The sequence below is a fragment of the Trichechus manatus genome, unplaced genomic scaffold, assembly GCF_000243295.1.
Source record: "Trichechus manatus latirostris isolate Lorelei unplaced genomic scaffold, TriManLat1.0 scaffold00111, whole genome shotgun sequence".
NCBI classification, from domain to species: Eukaryota; Metazoa; Chordata; class Mammalia; order Sirenia; family Trichechidae; genus Trichechus; species Trichechus manatus.
In genome coordinates this window covers 142615-162367 of record NW_004444047.1, presented here as the reverse complement: position 1 = coordinate 162367, position 19753 = coordinate 142615, and the positions used below count along the sequence as shown (strand labels likewise).

Sequence of the window (19753 nt, the reverse complement as noted above, 5' to 3'; positions counted from 1 at the left end):
GCCTCTGTCACGGAGCCTCTGTCGTGGGGCCCCTGTCATGGAGCCTCTGTCACGGGGCCCCTGTCACGGAGCCTCTGTCACGGGGCCTCTGTCATGGAGCCTCTGTCGTGGGGCCCCTGTCATGAAGCCTCTGTCATGGGGCCTCTGTCATGGAGCCTCTGTCATGGAGCCTCTGTCACGGGGCCCCTGTCACGGAGCTTTGTCATGAGTGGTACTTTTACTTGAAAGGATGACTGGCCAACTGATTACTCGAATTTGGGTATTTGCAATAAATGAAGAGTTTTGGAAAAACTTCTCTACCACCATGAGCTCCCCAAGACTTAAAGACTTCTTTGAGAAGACTGGTGGTGATATTAACGAAAGTGACTCTTAGGTATTGAATAATGAATGTCAACATTTGGAAGATGTCCATAACTCGGTCAGTCATTATTTCCTAGTGATAATGCAGACGTTACCAATCACTCCTGAGTGCAAGATAAAGCAATGGATTTTAATGTAACAAATTCCATGTTGCAATTCACCTTTTTTAAAATAACTTTTTATTTTTAAATAGTTTAAGACTTGCAAGAAATTACAAAAATAGTAATAGAGTTCTCTCTTAGTTATCTAGTGCTGCCATAACAGAAATATCACAAGTGGATGGCTTTAACAAAGAAAAATTTACTCTCTCACAGTCTAGGAGGCTAGAAGTCCGAATCCAGGGTGCCAGCTCCAGGGGAAGGCTTTCTCTCTCTGCTGGCTCTGGGGGAAGGTCCTCGTCATCAATCTTCCCTGGTTGGGGAGCTTCTCAGCACAGGGATCCCGGGTCCAAAGGACGTGCTATTCTCCTGGCTCGTTTCTTGTGGTATGAGGAAGTCCCCATGTCTCGGGACTCTATTATAGCTCAAAGAGATTCGCATAAAACACAACCTAGTCTTGTAAATTGAGTCCTGCCTCATTAACATAACTGCCACCTCTCCCACCTCATTAACATCACGGAGTTCAGATTTACAACACATAGGAAAATCACATCAGATGACAAAATGGTGGACAATCACACAATACTGGGAATCATGGCCCAGCCAAGCTGACAGATTTTTGGGGGACAAAATTTGATCCGTAACAAGTTCCATGTACCCTTCACCCACCTTCCCCATGATGACCTCTGACACAACCAGATACATTGTCACAACCAGGAAATCGATGTTAGTACAATTCTATTCACTCAGGTACAAACCTCGGGTGTCCCGTTTTAATATGTACATTCTTCTTTTCCAACTAACCTTCAAATAAAGTACATGGTCAGTGAAAGAGAAGACCCTCAATGAGATGGATTGACAGAGTAGCTGCAACAATGGGCTCAAGCATAACAACGATTGTGAGGATGGCGCAGGACTGGGCCGTGTTTCGTTCTGCTGTGCACGGGGTCGCTATGTCCACGGGGTCACCATGAGTCGGAACAGACTGGACGGCACCTAACAACAACAACCACCTTCAAGAAACCAAGCCTTGTCAGGTTTTAGTGTCGCACCGAGAAAGAACATCCACAACGATCAGAAAAAGAATGTTAAAAATCTCTTCCCTTTTCCAACCACGTACGTCTCTGTATGAGGCTGGGTTTTCTCATACTTCAACCAAAAACACCTCACAGCAGACTCACCGCAGGCTCCGCTGTCTTCAACTAAGCCAGACATTGAGGAGATCTGCAAAAACGTCAACAATGCCACTCTGCTCAGAAAGTGTCTTTGTTTTGGAAAATACGGTTATTTTTCTTAAAAATATGTTATATTAACATGCCATGGGCTTATTATTTTTAACAAATAAATATTTTTGAATTTTTTTAGTTTTAATTCCAAATACCACAAACATTGACTGATATAACCCAAATAAACAAAAACTCTTGGGGGCTGCAATGATTTTCAGATTGTGAAGGGGTGCCATGATGCCAATCCTGGTTGGAGAGGGCTCCCCTCACAGAGCTCCTGGGCTCTCGGAAACCCTAACGCACGAGATAGGGGCGGGAAAGTCTTGATTTGTTGGTATAAATGCACGTATTTGGGTCATACCAAACTTATCCAGAGGAAGTTAAAATTTCAGAAGTTTCTGAAGTGCCTGCCACAAAGGGAAATATTAATAGTAATGATACAGACTCAATTAATTTAAAGTGACCTTTTTCAGAAAGAGAAAACATATTAAATCCCTTGTTATTTAGTCTAAATTCAGATACAGCAGTCAAAGAAATTGAAGCTACTCATCAACTTTATAGAATTCTCTCTCTTTTTGAGAATTGCTCTTGCATTTAAACAGACTTTTCATCACTCAAATTCGTGAAGTTAACGCAGACTTTTGAAACACAGTATTTTCCCAGTGTCTGTACAGTGTTGTCTAAGGTTTTGTGAGTTTGGTTTGATCCATGGCTGTGAAGAATATGCAAAGAGCAGCTGTAATGAACAGATGCATTCCCTCATAGAGAAGCTTTGGAGAAAACACACTCCATATAAATAAATGATAACGCAGGGACGTCACCAGAATGATATACACGGACACTGGAATGGAACATATCAGCGCGTAGCAGAAGCAAGCACGACGCAGTGCTGAATGGCTGTGGATGAAAAAGAAAACGTGAATCAGTATGTGCCACCTTGTATCACGTGAGGCAAGAACACATACACAACCGTGTGAATCAGTATGTGCCGCCTTGTGTCATGGGACGCAAGAACACATATACAACCCACATCCTTATTTTGGAAGCAACTGTGGTCACCCGGCTCCTGCTCGTGGCATGGCACTGTCGCTCCCACAAGCACTCAAACACAGGCAGGCAGCCTGGTGCCAGCTTTCCGCTAGATGCTCCAGAGAAGGAGGGAAAACCCAGCCCCTGCTCCCCATAAGCCCGCGTCCTAGTGACGGGGAAAGAGCATACCGTATCAGGAAGTAGCCAATGGCACCAAGAAGAACAACGCAGAGCAAACAAAGACCGATGCAGTGAGGGCTGCGATTTCCTATAACACACACCCTGAGCTCTCTAGAAATGCTTCTAAGTCTGTACATAAAAATGACTAGACTGCTGGCCGAAAGTGCCATTTCTGGGACTTCCCTGCCCCACAGAGGTCTGGATTCAGTAAATCAGGGCTGGGCAGAAATCTGCATTTCTACGAGATCACACCTGAGACACAGCTGGAGGCTGGCAGTCTCCAAACCTTCTCATTGCCACTGCAATCTGTGAAACGATTTTGAAAACACCCCCAGATCGGCACAGTTGTTTATTTATAAATTACATGCGTATACTACTGTCCTATTATAGCACACATGATAAAACATAAGCAACAGGTAGGAATCACAAACAAGAGGTACAAACATAAACAGGAGTTTTTTTCTGTTCCACTTTGGAGACAGGCTCCAAACAGGTCAGGTCAGGAAGTTAACAGGGAAGACAAATTCGGAAAATGACCACAACCCCTTACCGCACTCGACGTCCCCATTTGTTTTCAAACAACTCTATTTTTAAGTAGAGTACTTGTTAGTTCTTTATCGATCGTCAATACTCCATTGTTTTTATTTTAACCAACATACATTTAATCTGAATTAGGTTGGCAATTTGAACCCACCCAGAAGCCCCAGAAGACGGGCCGTGAAAACTGTATGGAGCACAGTTCTACTCTGAGCCAAGGGGTTGCCATGAGTTAGAACTGACTCATAGCAACCAGCAGGCATCAAAGAACAACTCTGCAGTGTTTCGGCAACAAGGCCGAGTCGGCCCAGTGATGTGGGATTTCGCTCCAGCACTGCCTTTACTTTGAAGCTCCACGAATCTGAGCCCTGAAGGAGCCAAAGAGGCTGGGGGTCAGTCTGTCCCAGAGCAGAGGGAGGAGGTGGGTTGGTGTCCATCCCTAGACAGACTCCGGTCGCCCTGCGTGTACACAGCCAGAGGCGGCACCCAGGGTATCACCTGCGACCCTAAGGGGCCAGAACCCGACAGTTGAGCCTGACTCACTGTTAAGATTCCACATTAAAAACAGCGTCTTCAGTCTCTACAGACTTTCATGGGTGAATGGTCCACACCCCGAGGTCCACCAACACAATTTACCCAACAGTACAAGGGGGTACGACTGACATGCAATCCTGGGGGAGGGCCTTGTGGGCTTTACGCTGAGTGACGACATCCAGCCCTGAAAGGTCCCATACTGTAGGATTTCATTTGTACAAATGCATGTTCAAAAGAACAGAACGACAGAGAGCAGCTTAGTGGTTGCCGGGACTGGCAACGTGAGGGGCGTGCTCCCCATAAAGGGCAGTGCAATGGGCTTCTGAGGCGAAGCAGGTCTGGATCTGGCTGTGGTGGTAACAGGACTCCACACACAAGGTGACATGTGGAACCACACCCACACACAGCCGCATGCCACACGCACACACGCCACACCCACCCGCACATCACACCCACACCCACTCACATGCCACACACCCACACGCCACATGCACACCCATACCCACCCACATGCCTCACACACCGACATACCCCCACATGCCACATGAACCCCCACACCCCATGCCATGCAAACCCCCATTCCACAAACACCCCCACACCACATGCACACCCCCACATGCCACATGCATACCCCCACACGCCAAACACATACCACACACACCACACATCCCAACACATACCACATGCACACCCCACACACACCTATATACACACCCCCACACCACCCCCACACCCTCCCCACATCACACACATACCCTCCACACACATCATACACACACCCCACCGCACTCCCCCACCCCCACATACAAGCGCAGGTCAAAGTTGGTGGGTTAGGCTTGGAGTCTGGGTCACAGTCTTGCATGGTTTTGATGACGGCCCAGCTCTTGGGGGTAGTAGGGTAAAGGATACAGGGACCAACTGTACCATTCCTGAACTTCCAGGGGCGTCTGTGACTACGTCAAATTAAAGGTTAAGTCGTCTGGCACCTTCACATCTACGACCTCCAGCCGGCTCCTGCCCAGTCTGCAAAGGTCCCCGGCAGCACCTCAAATCCTGCAGAGGCCAGCCCAGGCTCTTGATGCCTCCCTCAAGCACTGCCGTGAGTGCCTGCTAGTCTCTCTGTCTGTGTCTTCTCCTCTTACTCAATCTGCACCGCCATCACTGCTGCCTGGGCTCCTCAAAGCATGGCCTCTGCCATTCCTTAGCCTCACGGCAGCACCCTGGAACATAGTCAGGCCAGGGTCTGGCCCACTGGTAACTGCAACTACTGCTGTGAAATGACCCCATCAGAGGCACACGGACCTCGGGCTGCTGGCAGGGGAACACTTGCTGGTATGCTGGGCATGGTGCAGGAGGGTCTTTGTGGTCCCACACTGGGCTGAGAAAGGTCTGCACACAAGAGAACAGCAGCAGAGGTGTTCCTTGAAGGGGCCACAAAGGCACAGGGGCAGAACAGTGAGTATGTGTGTGCATGCGTGTATGTGTGTGCAAATGCATGTGTGTGCACGTGAGTACACGTGCGTGTGAGTACGCGTGCATGTGGGTGTGAACGTGTAAAAATGGCTTGGGGGCAGCATCTGAGCTCCTCTAACTTCACAAAGGGGAAGGAGAACCAAGATCAACAGACGAAGGCTGATTCCTATGAGGCAGAGGTCCAACACGCCTCCTCTCTCCGCCATCTTTACCAGTTCTGACACCAGCCGTCCCACCCACAGCGCTCTCTACTTCTCTGCTGGGTCTGATAATTCACTGCAATGGCCACACAGAACTCACAGACAATACTCCCGATTGTGGGGTTTATTAGAGAAGTAACAGGTTACAATTCAGGCTCAGGAACACTCAGGATACAGTTCTTGCATGAGGACAGCCTCTTCTCAGCTCTGCTCGCAGTCACGCCTCTCCCTGGCCCTAGGCCTCTGCCCAGTCACTCAGCTTTCTCTCTCCACGGGCTGGGAAGCCCACCATGCCGTCCCCTGCTGCCGGGTCTCTGCCACCACTTCTTGTCGTCTTCAGTGCTACAGCTCTGTCTGTCTGTCTGTCTCCTCTGTCTCTCTTCTCAGTGCAGGGATCCCGGGTCCGAAGAACATGCTGGCTCCTGGGTGCTCTTCCTTGGTGGTGGTGGGATCGTCTCTCTTCCCGGCCCCTGCGGTAGCTTTCAAAACCAGTGGCCTGGCAAAACTGACCAATCCCCTTGGTGGGCTACAATGACCCTATCCGCACAGTCCCACCCAATTACCTGGGTAGTAGCCGCAAGATCATGGAGAGAAAGGCCACACACAAGCAATCTATTACACCACAGGGCGCGTGTGCGCAAGTCTGTGAATGTGTGTGTACGTGTGCGCAACTACTTAGGTCCATGTGTGCATGCACAGACACGTGAATCTGTGTGAACATGTATGTGTGAGCATGTACATGCATGTACTCTTCACAAGTGCGGGCACGTGTGTGTACGCGTATGTGTATTGTGCTGAGTACATACGTGGACACGTGTGCACCTGGGCAAACGTACACATGTGCATGTGTCTGTGTGTGTGCAAATATGCACTGTGGCAGGTAACTGATCGTTTTACCATCTCCCCAAGACTGTGAGCTCCTGGAGCGGGATCCTTGTGCCTGTACTGTGGCCTCCTGGGTACATGGCCTCACAGGCAGGGGAGCACACAGGGAGGTGGACTCACAGGCAGTGACCAGCTACCTGCCCTGAGGACAGGCGGCCTGGAACACGCGGCCTGTCACTGCACCAACACCTGGTCGAGGCACACTCTCCACCGAGCGCCCATGGAGATGGGTCACACACCCAAGGCGCTGCTGTGTCCCTCCCGGGGGCATCCACAGGTCAGCCAACAATCCTTCGGGTGCACTTCCCTTTAGCCACACCAGGGTACGGGAGGCGGAGCTCCGATCCACCACCACCCTGGCCTTGTGGTTCAATTTAATTCACATCTTTTAAAGTTACTGCTTAGTGAGTTGAAGATAATGGTGATGGAATAATTTGGAAAAGGATACTGAGAATACAGCACGACTGGAAGAAAGTAATCGATGTCACTGAATCTTACATGTAGAAATTTTTGAAATTGTGTATCTTTGGCTATGTATATTTTCACCAAAAAAGAAAAAAGGCCCTCCAAGGCCGAGAAGGGAGAGGGTTGACATGTCGGGGGGGTGTTCAGCAATGTCATAAAACAATCTGCGTACTGACTGTGTAATGAGAAACTATTTGTTCTGTAAACCTTCATCTAAAGTACAATAAAAAAAAATTATAAAAAATAAATAAAGTTACTGCTTAGTGGCCTGTGGCTCTTCCGTGAGAACACTCGGTGGGTCCTGCTCCGACAGCCTCTGTGAGGGCGGTTTGGCCTTTGGGGCCAGTGGACCAAGGGGGCCAGCAGCTTACATGGCCTGCTTCAGGGTCTGTTGCGGGTGTCAGGCCCCAAACCCAGCAGGGACTTGCTAAGCAAAGTCTCAGGGCCTAACATCTGAGCCACCAGAAATGCACTTTCTATTTACCATTCTTATCTGTTATAGGTTTTTACTTTAACAAAACAGAAAGATTGAATAAAACTTGATGCTTTAAGCTTTTAAAAATGAACGAGAAAGAAAAATTTTAATGGAGGAGAAATATTCCTCAATTAGGGAAACTTTCATTAATGCTCCCAACTGATAAAAATGCTTTCAGCTTACTTTAAAGTGATCTCGCCTGCTGTTTTCCCCAAACACAAAGGGGCCCAGGCTGTGTCAGGAGATGGAATCGGGACGCAGAGAGCCAGGAGCTGCTGCTGCAGGCCCAAGACCAGCCCTGCAGGCGCCCGACGGAGGCGGCTTGTCCAGACTGAATGCCCGGGGGCGCTGGGTGCGTGCAGACCTCCAACCAAACCAGCGCAGCTCACAGAACACATCTGAGGGAGGTGCCGAGGGTCTCACGGCCTGACACGGGGGCCTCTGTCGCCCTGTCACCTGCCCCGTTCCTGGCCAACACCTTGTCCAGTGGGTAGTGTGAGGCGCTGGTGGCGAACATCCATAGGTCCACTGGGTGGTGCCCGGGACCCGGACAGGGTGCGAGTGAGGGTCCAGTCCTGCTGAATTGGCAGGACTCGGCTAGACGGCAGGAGATCCCACACATGGAGTCAGCAGCCACCAGGCAAGAACTTTCCTTTTGTATAAGGGTGTGGGGTCAGGATGAAACTGGAAATCGGGAACAGGTGACCCCAACTCCACCTCTGACCCCAAGGTCAACAAGACACAAGACAGTGAGGGGCAGTTGGGAGGGGAAGGCTGGGGTGGCAGTGGGGATCCCAGTGGGTGGCAAGGACGATGTGCTCACTGCAGCTCTGACTGCCAGAAAGGGGAGGGGAAGTGCCACCCCGGGCTCATTCCCCTGGACACCTGCTTCCCTGTCACAGACCCCAACTCCCTGCTGTGGGCGCCCTGACTCTACCAAAACCCTCTGGCCCTCCCTGTCCCCCACCCTGCACTCCTGGTCGCCCACGGCCCGCCCAGCGCTGTGCAGGGTCACCTGCCTTCCAGAGCAGCAGCACACCTATCAGATACACCAGGGCATGGCTGGAGGGAACTGCGGCGGCTCAGGCGGCTCACGGCCAGCAGCAGGGGCAGAGGCGCGAGGAGGACCTCAGAACCAGCCAAGCTTGTGCTGGATGCCGTGGACCTCACACACATCCTCCCTCCCCCCACGGCAGCCCGAGGTACCCGTGGTCCCCGCCTCCCAGGAGGAAACTGAGCCGCAGACCAGTCAGGTAACTGCTGCTGACGGCACTGCCTACAGACCACGGAGGCCAGCGCCTGGGCCTGGCTGACGGGGTGTCCCTTGGGGAACCCCAGGAGCTAAGAGCCGGAGACACAGACCCACACCCACCATGCAGTCCATGCCCTGCCCAGGCTTGAGGTGCCAGGCCACGTCCTCTCCAGGGACACACGGAGAGTAAGGGCAGACACCGTCACGGAGAGCAGCATAGGGACAGCACTGTCCCAGAGAAGGAGAGGAGGGCCAGACTGCCAGCCTCCTAGGGGACGTGGACTCCCCAGGGACTCACTTCCCAGAGTTCCAGGGACCAAGCGCCGAGTCTCTTGTCTTCATCTCCAGAAGTGGGGGCCCATCTCCCCCGGCCCAGCCCAGTGAGCAGGCACTCTCAGGTCAGCGAGGGAGCATGCCGCCTGCCCCTCAGAAACAGGTTCAGAGGCTGCACGGCCTGACAGCACACACGGAGACCCAGCGCTGGCCCTCAGGCAGCCCCTTCCTCCTTAAGGAAAAGGAAATCGATAAAAACACCCTCTGGGCCATGGCACTCAGACCACGTGCGCTGGAGCAGAGACCCTCTGCCAACAGCTGATGGCAGACTCGCTGCGGCTGTTGTGCTGTAAGACAAAGTGGCTCACCTGCTTGACTCTGAGCTCAGGTAGTTCACCAGGTGGCTGGCCCACAGGATGGGGCCCACGTAGGTGGCAAACGTGGTCAGGAACGCGGCAGGAACCTCCACGTAGTGCTCCAGGCCCACGAAGCCTGCCGAGACGTCCACAGTAGCGATGTTGTTGGAGTTCCCCTGAGGAGAAGGGGGCTCGGCTGTCATGAGACCTGCAGCCAGGGCAGCTGGGCGGTCAGGACCAGGTGCCCACTAAGCGTCCTGTGATGGCACAGCTGAGGTACTCGGAACGAGAAGCCTCCTCCTCTGGCTAGGGTCAGGGGTCTGCTCTGAGGGCCATGTGGTGCCAGCCGTGGCCTCTCTATGCCAATCCTGTGAGGAGCTGGTACTGACCAATGCTCACCCAGCCCCTGCCGTTCCCCATGCACGACACCCTTCCCAGGAAAGCTGATTAAGCTAGTCCTGGACAGGAGGGCTGGGGCTGCGCCCGTGAGCCATGGGGCAGGACAGCCAGGCACCTGGAGGCAGTGTCAGGCAGGCAGCCCCCCAGCTCTGCCACAACGCCCAATTTGGAGCCACATGCATCCCAGGCCCAAAGAGGAGGAGAGTGATGTGGACGCCCCGCTGGACTGTGTCCTGGTATGAGAGGGGGCAGGAAGGTCATGCAGGAACTGGGCAGGAGCCAGACAGCAGCTGGGACTCGAAGGTCAGCTTGACCTAGTCGGTCACCTGGTAGGTGTTGTCTAGCAGTTCAGAGGACAGGACGGGAAAGCCGTGCACCGTGGACTGTACTGCAGCCAGGCCAGAAGGGCAGGCAGAGTAACCCGTACACACGGGAGGGGGAAAGGGGGGCCGGGGCCCCAGGCCGACTTGCTCTCTGGACTGGTGTGAGGAAGAGGAATCACCATGCAGGGGCAGTGGGGACACCTAGGGGTGAGGACACGGCCCAGAGACGCCGAGTGGCTCATCCAGTGAGGGCAGCCACCCCACCACAGCAGGGCTGGCCAGGAGGGAGCGAGGGCGTGCAGGGTCCACCCTGTGAGGAGCCCTGACTCTGCGCCCAGGAGAAGAGCCAGCAGTGGCCACGGTGGGAGGGACTGTCTGATCCGACAGGATGGACCTGGAGCTGGGCCTTCTGTCTACCTGTCCAGCTGGGCAGGGCCTCCAGGCTGGTGGGCTGCCCCATCGACGTGTACATAACTGGGGTCTACCCTAGGGGCGGCTTGCTTGTCTCTGAGGGACCTTTCAGTCCTGGAGAGGATGTGTGTCAACTGCCAACTCCCAAGGAGGGACAGCCAGGTGGGGCACATACAGGCACCCAGGGCCGCCTGCCCCTGACACCCAGCACAAAACCGAGTACAAGTATTACATCAACCAAACACAGCAACTGAGAACCATGACGTGCTCTCAGTAAATGAAGGTGAGTTCACGCGCTGTACCGTGGTATCAGCCCGCCACGGCCTCTCCTTCCTTCCGTGAGTTGTACCCCAGGGTGTGCATGAGTGCCTGCACTGGCCGACCGCCCTTCACTGTAGCAGATTTTCCCAAAGAAGGCCTGACAGAGGACGGCACGCAGACAGCGCACCTGGAAGTAGAAGAAGGCCTGGCCGAACCAGTAGTGCATCACTGTGACCTCTGCCACGCCGTGGTTCAGGGGCTTCCACACACACTTGGCCATCAGGGTCTGGACCAGGAGGCTGGACACCAGCACTGGGAGGTTGTGCGGCCTGAGCAGCAACGCCGCCAGCAGGACCAGCCCACTGTGTATCTCCCACAAGCCCACAGTCCTGGCTGGGACGCCCGCAGCAGAAACTTGAGACCTGAGCAAGTCTTTGGTGCCCGTGAAGAGGATGCCAAGGACAAAGACATAAACAAAACGCGCCTCGACGATGCCCCTGGAAAAGCAAAACAAGTTACAACAATTAGCACCAGCTGGCAAAGTTCAAATACGTATTTTCCTGTGAAAAACACATCTACTAGAAACACACAAAGGTGCCAGTGTACCTAAGCAAGCGACAGAGCCCCCACTCACCCCCCAAGTAACTCCGTGAAAATGAGGGGCGTCGCCTCTACACATCAGGCCTCCTGGGCCAGACTCTGTCAGGTCAGACCCCCAGGCCAGACGCCGCTGGTGAGACACCCTGGGCTACCTGCTAAAGGCCAGGGACACAACCCCTCTGTGTGTTCTGACAGTGGGGCGGGGTTCAGAGGATCTTGCCCATTCAGCCTGATAACCAGACAGTGCCTGCCACCTGTAGCAGCAGGGAAACTGTCCACCTGCTCCGCACAGGTAACTGGAAAAAGCACTGCGCTCGTGTAAGACTGAGCTCTGTCTTAAACCGTCCGTAAGTCTATGAAATGCTGTTACACAAGTGCGCATGTTTAAAACAAAGCAGACTTAAATACGTATATGCATACGTGTGTACAAGGTCACTGTCTTAGTCGTCTAGTGCTGCTGTAACAGAAATAACACAAGCGGATGGCTTTGACTAACAGAAGATTATTCTCTCACAGTCCAGGAGGCTAGAAGTCCAAATTCAGGCTCCAGCTTTAGGGAAAGGCTTTCTCTGTCAGTTCTGGGGGAAGGTCCTTGTCATCAACCTTCGCCTGGGTCTAGGAACTTCTCAGTACAGGGACCCTGGGTCCAAAAGACGAACCCTTCTCCTGGCACTTTTCTTGGTGGCATGAGGTCCCTTCACTCTCTGCTCGACTCTCTCGTCTACATCTCAAGAGAGACTGACCACATACAACCCAGTCCTATAGAGTCCTGCCTCATTAAAACAAATGCCTGTAACACTGCCGCATTGACATCATAGAGGTTGGGATTCACAACACGAAGGATAATCCCATCAGATCACAAAACGGGGGACAACCTCACAATACTGGGAATCATGGCTCAGCCATGTTGACACGTATCTCTGGGGGACACAGTTTAATGCACAACAGGCACAGTGGTCCAAACTGTAGGGTCTGGAGATGCCAGAGCTGAGTGTGAGCGCTGCCACCCACCAGCTCTGCATCTGGGGCAAGTTAACTAAGACGTGTGACACCCACCTCCCTTATTTGTAGAATCCAGAGAAAATGGTACCTACACCTCAAAAGTATCCTGGGGCTTAAAAATAAAGTGTTCAGGACACTATGGTGCTCCACAAATAGCAGGAATTAAATATTTTAGTGCTTCATCATGAGTCATGTGTAAAGGATACAATTCATACTACACCAAAGAATGCAAAGGTATTCGACTGTGCGGATCATAACAAATTACGGATAACACTGCAAAGAATGGGAGTTCCAGGACACTTAATTGTGCTCATGAGGAACCTGTACATAGATCAAGAGGCAGTTGTTCGAACAGAACACGGGGATACTGCGTGGTTTAAAGTCAGGAAAGGCGTGCGTCAGGGTTGTATCCTTTCACTATACCTATTCGATCTGTATGCTGAGCAAATAATCCGAGAAGCTGGACTATATGAAGAAGAATGGGGCATCGGGATTGGAGAAAGACTCATTAACAACCTGTGATGTGCGGATGACACAACCTTGCTTGCTGAAAGTGAAGAGGACCTGAAGTACTTACTGATGAAGATCAAAGACCACAGTCTTCACTATGGATTACACCTCAAAATAAAGAAAACAAAAATCCTCACAACTGGGCCAATAAGCAACATCATGATAAACGGAGAAAAAATTGAAGTTGTCAAGGATTTTATTTTACTTGGATCCACAATCAACACCCATGGAAGCAGCAGTCAAGAAATCAAACCATGCATTACATTGGGCAAATCTGCTACAAAACACCTCTTTCAAGTGTTAAAAAGCGAAGATATCACCTTGAATACTAAGGTGCACCTGACCCAAGCCATAGTGTTTTCAATCACCTCATACACATGAGAAAGCTGGACAATGAATAAGGAAGTTTGAAGAACAATTGACGCCTTTGAATTGTGGTGTTGGTGAAGAATAGTGAATATACGGAAAGACTGCTAAAAGAACAAACACATCTGTCTTGGAAGAAGTACAGTCAGAATGCTCTTGAGAAGCAAAGAAGTACAGCCAGAATGCTCTTTAGAAGCAAGGATGGAGAGACTACATCTCACATACTTTGGACATGTTACTCGGAGGGGTCAGTCCCTGGAGAAGGACATCATGCTTGGTAGAGGGTCAGCGAAAAAGAGGAAGACCCTCAACGAGATGGACTGACACGGTGGCAGCAGCGATGGGCTCAAGCGTAACGACAATTGTGAGGGTGGCGCAGGACCGGGCAGGGTTTCCTTCTGTTGTACACGGGGTCGCTGTGAGTCAGAACCGACTCGACGGCACCTAGCGACAACGTACTGAAGAATTTCATCTTGTGAAACAGACGTTTTCTAAAGCGTAATACTTCAAATAAATTTTAGTAAATGGAGTATCTTGTATACACTAGAGAAGCTGATTATTTTAAGTAACGCTAAGCAAATAAACTGTAAATGAAATAACCACCAAAATAATGTCTGTTTGAAAAACTGAAATTTCCTGTATCAGATGTTCTTAGAAAGGTTCATGCATTTTTTAAAATTCCTTTCGTTCTAGTATGACCAGTCAGTTTAATTTTAAAAAGTTTCTTTGCGTACCCTCTCACCGTGTGCCTGGGGGTACAGAAGACACCCTAGTTAGGACACAAGTCCTGCCTTGAGGGGCTGACACCCTGTGAGGAGTCAGATACGTAGAAACCACAAGACAAAAGTATGTGCTAAACTGAGAGCTAATGGAGGGGCCACTTAGGGATCAAAGGAGGGAGAAATCAGCAAATGCTGAAGCAAGTGAGACAAGTGTCAAAGAAGAATGGGGTTGGGCTCTGGACCGAGAGGACATCACGAGACGCCCTCAATAGACCCCCCTCCTTGCCCAACCTGCACATCCAGCACTGCCCCAACTCCAACCTCCACTGCAGCCAAGCCTGGGCTTCTGAGCAGAGAAGAAAGTCAGGAGTTAGAAGGTAGGGTTCAGAATAGCAATGGGTGGCAGCATCTGTAGGGACTGAAAGGAGAGAAGCAGCTGTTATGGTAATCTAGCATCAGGATAAGCTCTAGAATCAGGATTAGTCTAGAACCAGGAGGCAGATATAGCATCAGAACAGATCTGGAACCAGGATAGATCCACCATTAGGATAGATCTAGAACCAGGGTAGATCTGGAATGAGAACAGACCTCGCATCAGAACAGATTATCAGGATACAGCTAGTCAGAATAGAGCTAGAACGAGGATAGATCTAGCCATCAGGGTAAGTCTCCTATCAGGGTAGTAGACCTAGTGTCAGAATAGCTCTCTTATCAGGATAGGTCTAGAATCAGGACAGGTGTGTAGAATCAGGTTAGGTCCAGCATCAGGAAAGATTCAGGATTAGGGCAGACCTAGCACCAGATAGATCTAGAATCAGGACAAGTCTAGAACCAGGAGATAGATTTAGCATTAGAATGGATCTAGAACCAGGACAGAGCTAGCATCAGGATGGATCTAGAACCAGGATAGATCTAGAAAGAGAACAGGTCTGTCATCAGGACAGATCTATTATCAGGATAGGTCTAGAGTCAGGGCAGAGCTAGAATGAGGATAAATCTAGCACGAGGATAGATCTAATCAGAATAGATCAAGAATCAGGATACATCTAGAATTAGGATAGATCTAGAACTGGGATAGGCAGTTAGGAAATGGAAGCATTTGACAGGAAGAATGTGACCCAAGCAAGCCAACTGAAAGAAAGGTCACATTGCCTATTTTTTTTTAACACCATCAAGATACATGCTCCTGTAAGCATGTAAGATAAGGTAATATGGCCAAGGTCTTGAAATGAGTGATGGTGAATTTAAGACATGAAAAGAAATGAAGAATAATGCACACCCGACGTTGAAGACCCCAATAGCTTGGATGTTGGCCCAAAGTTTCAGATTCCAAAGCCAACAGCGTTTGAGGCACCTCCAGTACATCCAGAACGTCCCAGCATCTCCATCTCACCATCCACTCCTTACTGTGCCTCCCAGCCTCAGGTGAAGGCCTGGCCATGCTCAACTAGGCCCTCGTCTCACCTCGACACCCTGCCATGCCCCACACCAGTGGGCAGGCCCCAGTGTGCTTCCCTTGTACCTCAAATGAGCCCCCGTGGGCACCCCCGGCCCTCGGCTTTCATCTTGACCTTTCCAGAAAAGATCACATTTGCTTTTCTTTCCCCGGTTATAAAAGTGATACCTGTTAATTCTAGACATCTGTTGATACAGAAAAGGGTAAAACAGGAGATCACAATCCAGTATGATTTCACATCCAGGACAGAATCACAACTCATGCTTTTAAGTATTTTAGCCTTTTGTATAAATATGAAAACACACACACACACACTTGGTAAGGTGGGATCACGCTGAAGTTTTATAACTTTCTTTCATGTCTTTATATATTCTATGAATACATACTACCCACTGGCTGTAATTATACAGCTTTAATGTAATTCAGATAATCACTCCACTATTGCTGGAGCCCTGATGGTGTGTTGGTTATGCGTTAGGCTGCCAACCAAAAGATCAGCAGTGCAAACCCACCGGCGGCTCTGTGGGAGAAAGATGCAGCAGTCAGCTTCTGTAAATATTATAAAACCCTACAGGGCAGTTCTATTCTGTCTTATAGGGTCGCTGTGAGTCAGAATCAACTTGACGGCAATGGGTTTGGTTTGTTTTTTTTGTTTACTGTTGGACTATACCTCACTTTTTAGTTTCTGCAATTGTGCATAACGCTTCAGTAAGTATCTCAATCGCAGGCTACGTCTCTGACCACGCGTAAACGGGACGAGGAGGAGGAGGAGGAGGAGTAACAATACCTGTCTAACTTCAGGGGGGATACTGCAAATCAGGATCAGCTTATGAGGTGGAGGTCAGACATTCCTCCATTCTTCGACCTTTTTACCAATTCCGACACTAGCTGTACCGCCCACGGCACTCTCTACTTCTCTTCTGGGTTTGATTATCCATTCAGTGGCCACACAGAACTCACAGACCACACTCACAGTTAAGTGGTTTATTAAGGAATAGGGTACAACTCAGGATCAGGATTAGAAGCATGTAGGCAGTCTCCCTTCTTCAGCGTAGGACAGCTCTCTCAGCTCCTCTTGACCATGCAGGGCTCCTCTCTGCCCCCTCAGGGCAGGCTCTTCTTGGCCCTGCTGCCTGTCACCACCAATTCTGCCACAAGGCCCCTTCTGGGCCTGTCACCACTGGCTGTGCTGCTGGGCCCCTTCTGGACCTCTTGCTATCTTCAGCCTTTGACCTGTGTTACAGCTCTTTTAGGAGGTTCTTTGCCTCCTCTCTCTCTGCTTCTCTCTTCTTTCTGTCTCTAAAAAACCTCTGTGGGACTGGCTACTTAAACACACAAACTTCTCATCAGTTTCAAGGCATGGCCCTCCCACCAGGGACACAAACTGACCAATGTCCTCTCGGTAGGCCACAGACACTTCATTTGCATAGTAGCTTGGTTGGGCTACAACTCACCTCATTTGCATAGTCTATTTGACCAATCCCTGCATGGTGCATACCAATCACAGGGCAGACTACAGCCGAGGGCCAGACAAAAAGTATCAAACCAAGTTGCTCACAGCTTACCCAGAAAACGTCAGTCAACCTGGACAAAAGTAACAAACCCTCTGAGGTGGAAAACCAGGGCAAAGTTAACTCTTCGGGTCTTTTCGGGGAAAAATCTCTCAAACAGTTTTTCCAAAGAACCAAGGCAAAAGGTCACATAAAGGAACGCATTTCACCACACCACGTCCTGAGATAAGTTCCGTAGAGGAAGACCAAGTCAGAGGGCTGGATACCATCGAGGTTCTTGATGCACTTTACAAGCTGCTCTCCGGAAGCCCCCACCCCCCCTTAGCCCCTCTGCTCAGAAGAAGAGTGCCCACTTCACTCCACCACAACTGGGATGGGCACAGCCAGTGTTTGCTGCTGGTTTTATTCTGCTGGATGATAACAGCCTCCTGGCCAGTCTTCCACCTGCATCTCAGACTGAGTTCTCAAGTCTGCCCCTCACAAACTCAGTCAACAGCCACTCCTAACCCTGAAAGAACTTCACCACAAGCTACCTGGACAATTTAACTTTCTAGCATACTTCATTTCCCAAACATGATGAAGTATCCGCTCATCACCCTCATCACTACAGCTACGTCCTGATTTACCACAGAAAACTGAGTCCCAGCAGCTAACTGCCCCAGCCCACACCCTCTGTGGTCCTATGGGACACCCTGGAGATCTGATCTGCTTTCAATTTTTAAAATAAATCTCAGTGATCGTGCTTCCAGGTTAATTGTCTCTCCTGACAGAAGTGCTAACAAAGTAGGTTAATCATTGGTTAGGCTGCATAACTGTCAAGGAAACCACACCTCACGAACGCTGAGCAGACCTGCCGTGGGTCGGTCAGTGGGACTCACTTTGAGATGTCACTGTTGCCTCGTTGCCATGGTGACATCACATTCCCGATGGCTGCCCGGTAGCAGTAGACACCCAGCAGCCCAAGCGCCAGGGCCACCTTGGACATGGGTGAGCACCTCCTCTGGACCAGCAGGAAGACAGCAAGGAGTGACAGGGCAGCCAGGACTGAGAGTGCAGCCTTGTGGTCAGAGCTGAAACGGGATGGAGACACCTGGTGAGCACACAACGCGCCAGCACACTGCAGCTGCTGGGACCCACACCACGGCTTTCTAAGGACAGATTAAAAAGAGCTGACTTTCCTGAAAAACCAAACAAAAAGGAGAGAAAATTGCTGGTTATTTAAACTCAAGTGGATAAGAGTGTTTACCTGAGTCCCCTTCCTCATTCACAGACGGCCCACCATCCAAGCCCTGAGCGGACACTGTGCTCGGCCCAGGGGCCCGCTCCCAGGACAGCCCATGCTCCCTAAGCCACAGCAAGCAGGTTACAGGCACAACTGCCCCGTCTCCTGTGCCAGGTATTTCATCAGCTCACACCCGTCTTTCCCACCTTCGAGAGCACATGCTTGTAGCACATGCCCACGACCGAGCACCTTCTGAGCACTTGTTCAATGCCGACGAGACCACTGCTCCTCCCAGATGTGGAGGGCACTGCAAAGAGCCAGCAGCCCCCACACCCCACAGGCAGAGCCAGGACCCTCCTTATACCACAGGTGGTCCTGCCCCCCCATGCTCCCACAGGCAGAGCCAGGACCCTCCTTATACCACAGGTGGTCCTGCCCCCGCCACAGGCAGAGCCAGGACCCTCCCCACACCACAGGGGGTCCTGTCCCCCCATGCTCCCACAGGCAGAGCCAGGACCCTCTCCACACCCCTGGTCGTCCTGCCCCTGCCATGCTCCCACAGGCAGAACCAGGACCCTCCTTATACCACAGGTGGTCCTGCCCCCCCCATACTCCACAGACAGAGCCAGGACCCTTGCCACACCACAGGTGGTCCTGCCCCCCGCCATACTCCCACAGGTAGAGCCAGGACCCTCGCCACACCACAGGTGGTCCTTTTCCCCCCCCATACTCCCACAGGCAGAGCCAGGACCCTCGCCACACCACAGGTGGTCCTGCCCCTCCCACAGGCAGAGCCAGGACCCTCGCCACAGGTGGTCCTGGCCCCCCCCCCATACTCCCACAGGCAGAGCCAGGACCCTCACCACACCACAGGTGGTCCTGTCCCCCCATGCTCCCACCAAAGCAGAGCCAGGTCCCCTTCTCACACCCTAGGTGGCCCTATCCCCACCCCCGACAAGCAGAGCCAGGACCCCCTCCCCACACCCCCTGCAGTTCGCCCCCACACCCTCTGGGGCCTCCCTCCTGTGTCACCTGCTGCACTCTCCTTACAGTCTCCGTAACCAGTAAGCGCTATGCTCAGACCACATGCATCAGCGGGAAGATGTGCCAACCTCAGGAACGCTGCCTCTGAAGGAAGAGCATGCAGCCCGGGTTGGGGATGCGACCCCAGAGCCGTTTTAGGGGTATGACACTGCTGCCCCCCTGCACTGATGGACATCGCCCAGTGGAAGGGCACACATGGCACGGGAGTGGCACATCCTCCAACAGACCACGGGGCCAGCGAGAGGGGTCTGCACTGGGCGGCTCGGCGCAGCATGCACGGCACATGCTTACTCAGGGGTCGGGGGGGGTGGGGGGAGCAATCAAACTCTCTTCTTATCTTCCATTCTCGAAACGGCAGGCCCAGGGCTCACAGCCCTGGTCACCACGACCGGCGTGAACCTCCCTCACCTCGGGCTCAGTGCCCTGTGCCCATCCACACCAGCTGCTCCTCACCTGGAGCTAAGGTTCAGTGCAGTGACCCAGCGCCCTGTGCCCGTCCACACCAGCCACTCCCCTACCTGGGGCCCAGGCTCAGCATGGTGACCCAGCGCCATGTGCCCGTCCACACCAGCCACTCCCCTAC

General features: G+C 51.8%; 1 protein-coding gene across 5 annotated transcripts in view; it reads right to left on the bottom strand.

The window, feature by feature from the left end:
• Positions 1-1009: 1009 nt before the first annotated feature.
• Positions 1010-19753, bottom strand: part of PIGG (phosphatidylinositol glycan anchor biosynthesis class G (EMM blood group)) — a 60454-nt gene continuing 41710 nt past the window's right edge. For 4 of the 5 annotated variants that reach the window (XM_012557604.2, XM_023737961.1, XM_023737962.1 and 1 more), the window contains 4 exons: positions 17783-17974; positions 10925-11234; positions 9356-9519; positions 1010-2581 (listed from right to left, as the gene is read on the bottom strand). In XM_012557604.2, the coding sequence (XP_012413058.1) occupies positions 2365-2581; positions 9356-9519; positions 10925-11234; positions 17783-17974 (883 nt within the window). In that variant the 3' untranslated portion in view covers positions 1010-2364. Of the gene's footprint in view, positions 2582-9039; positions 9220-9355; positions 9520-10924; positions 11235-17782; positions 17975-19753 lie in introns of those variants that run through there. The other variant, XM_023737960.1, reaches the window with a different exon arrangement.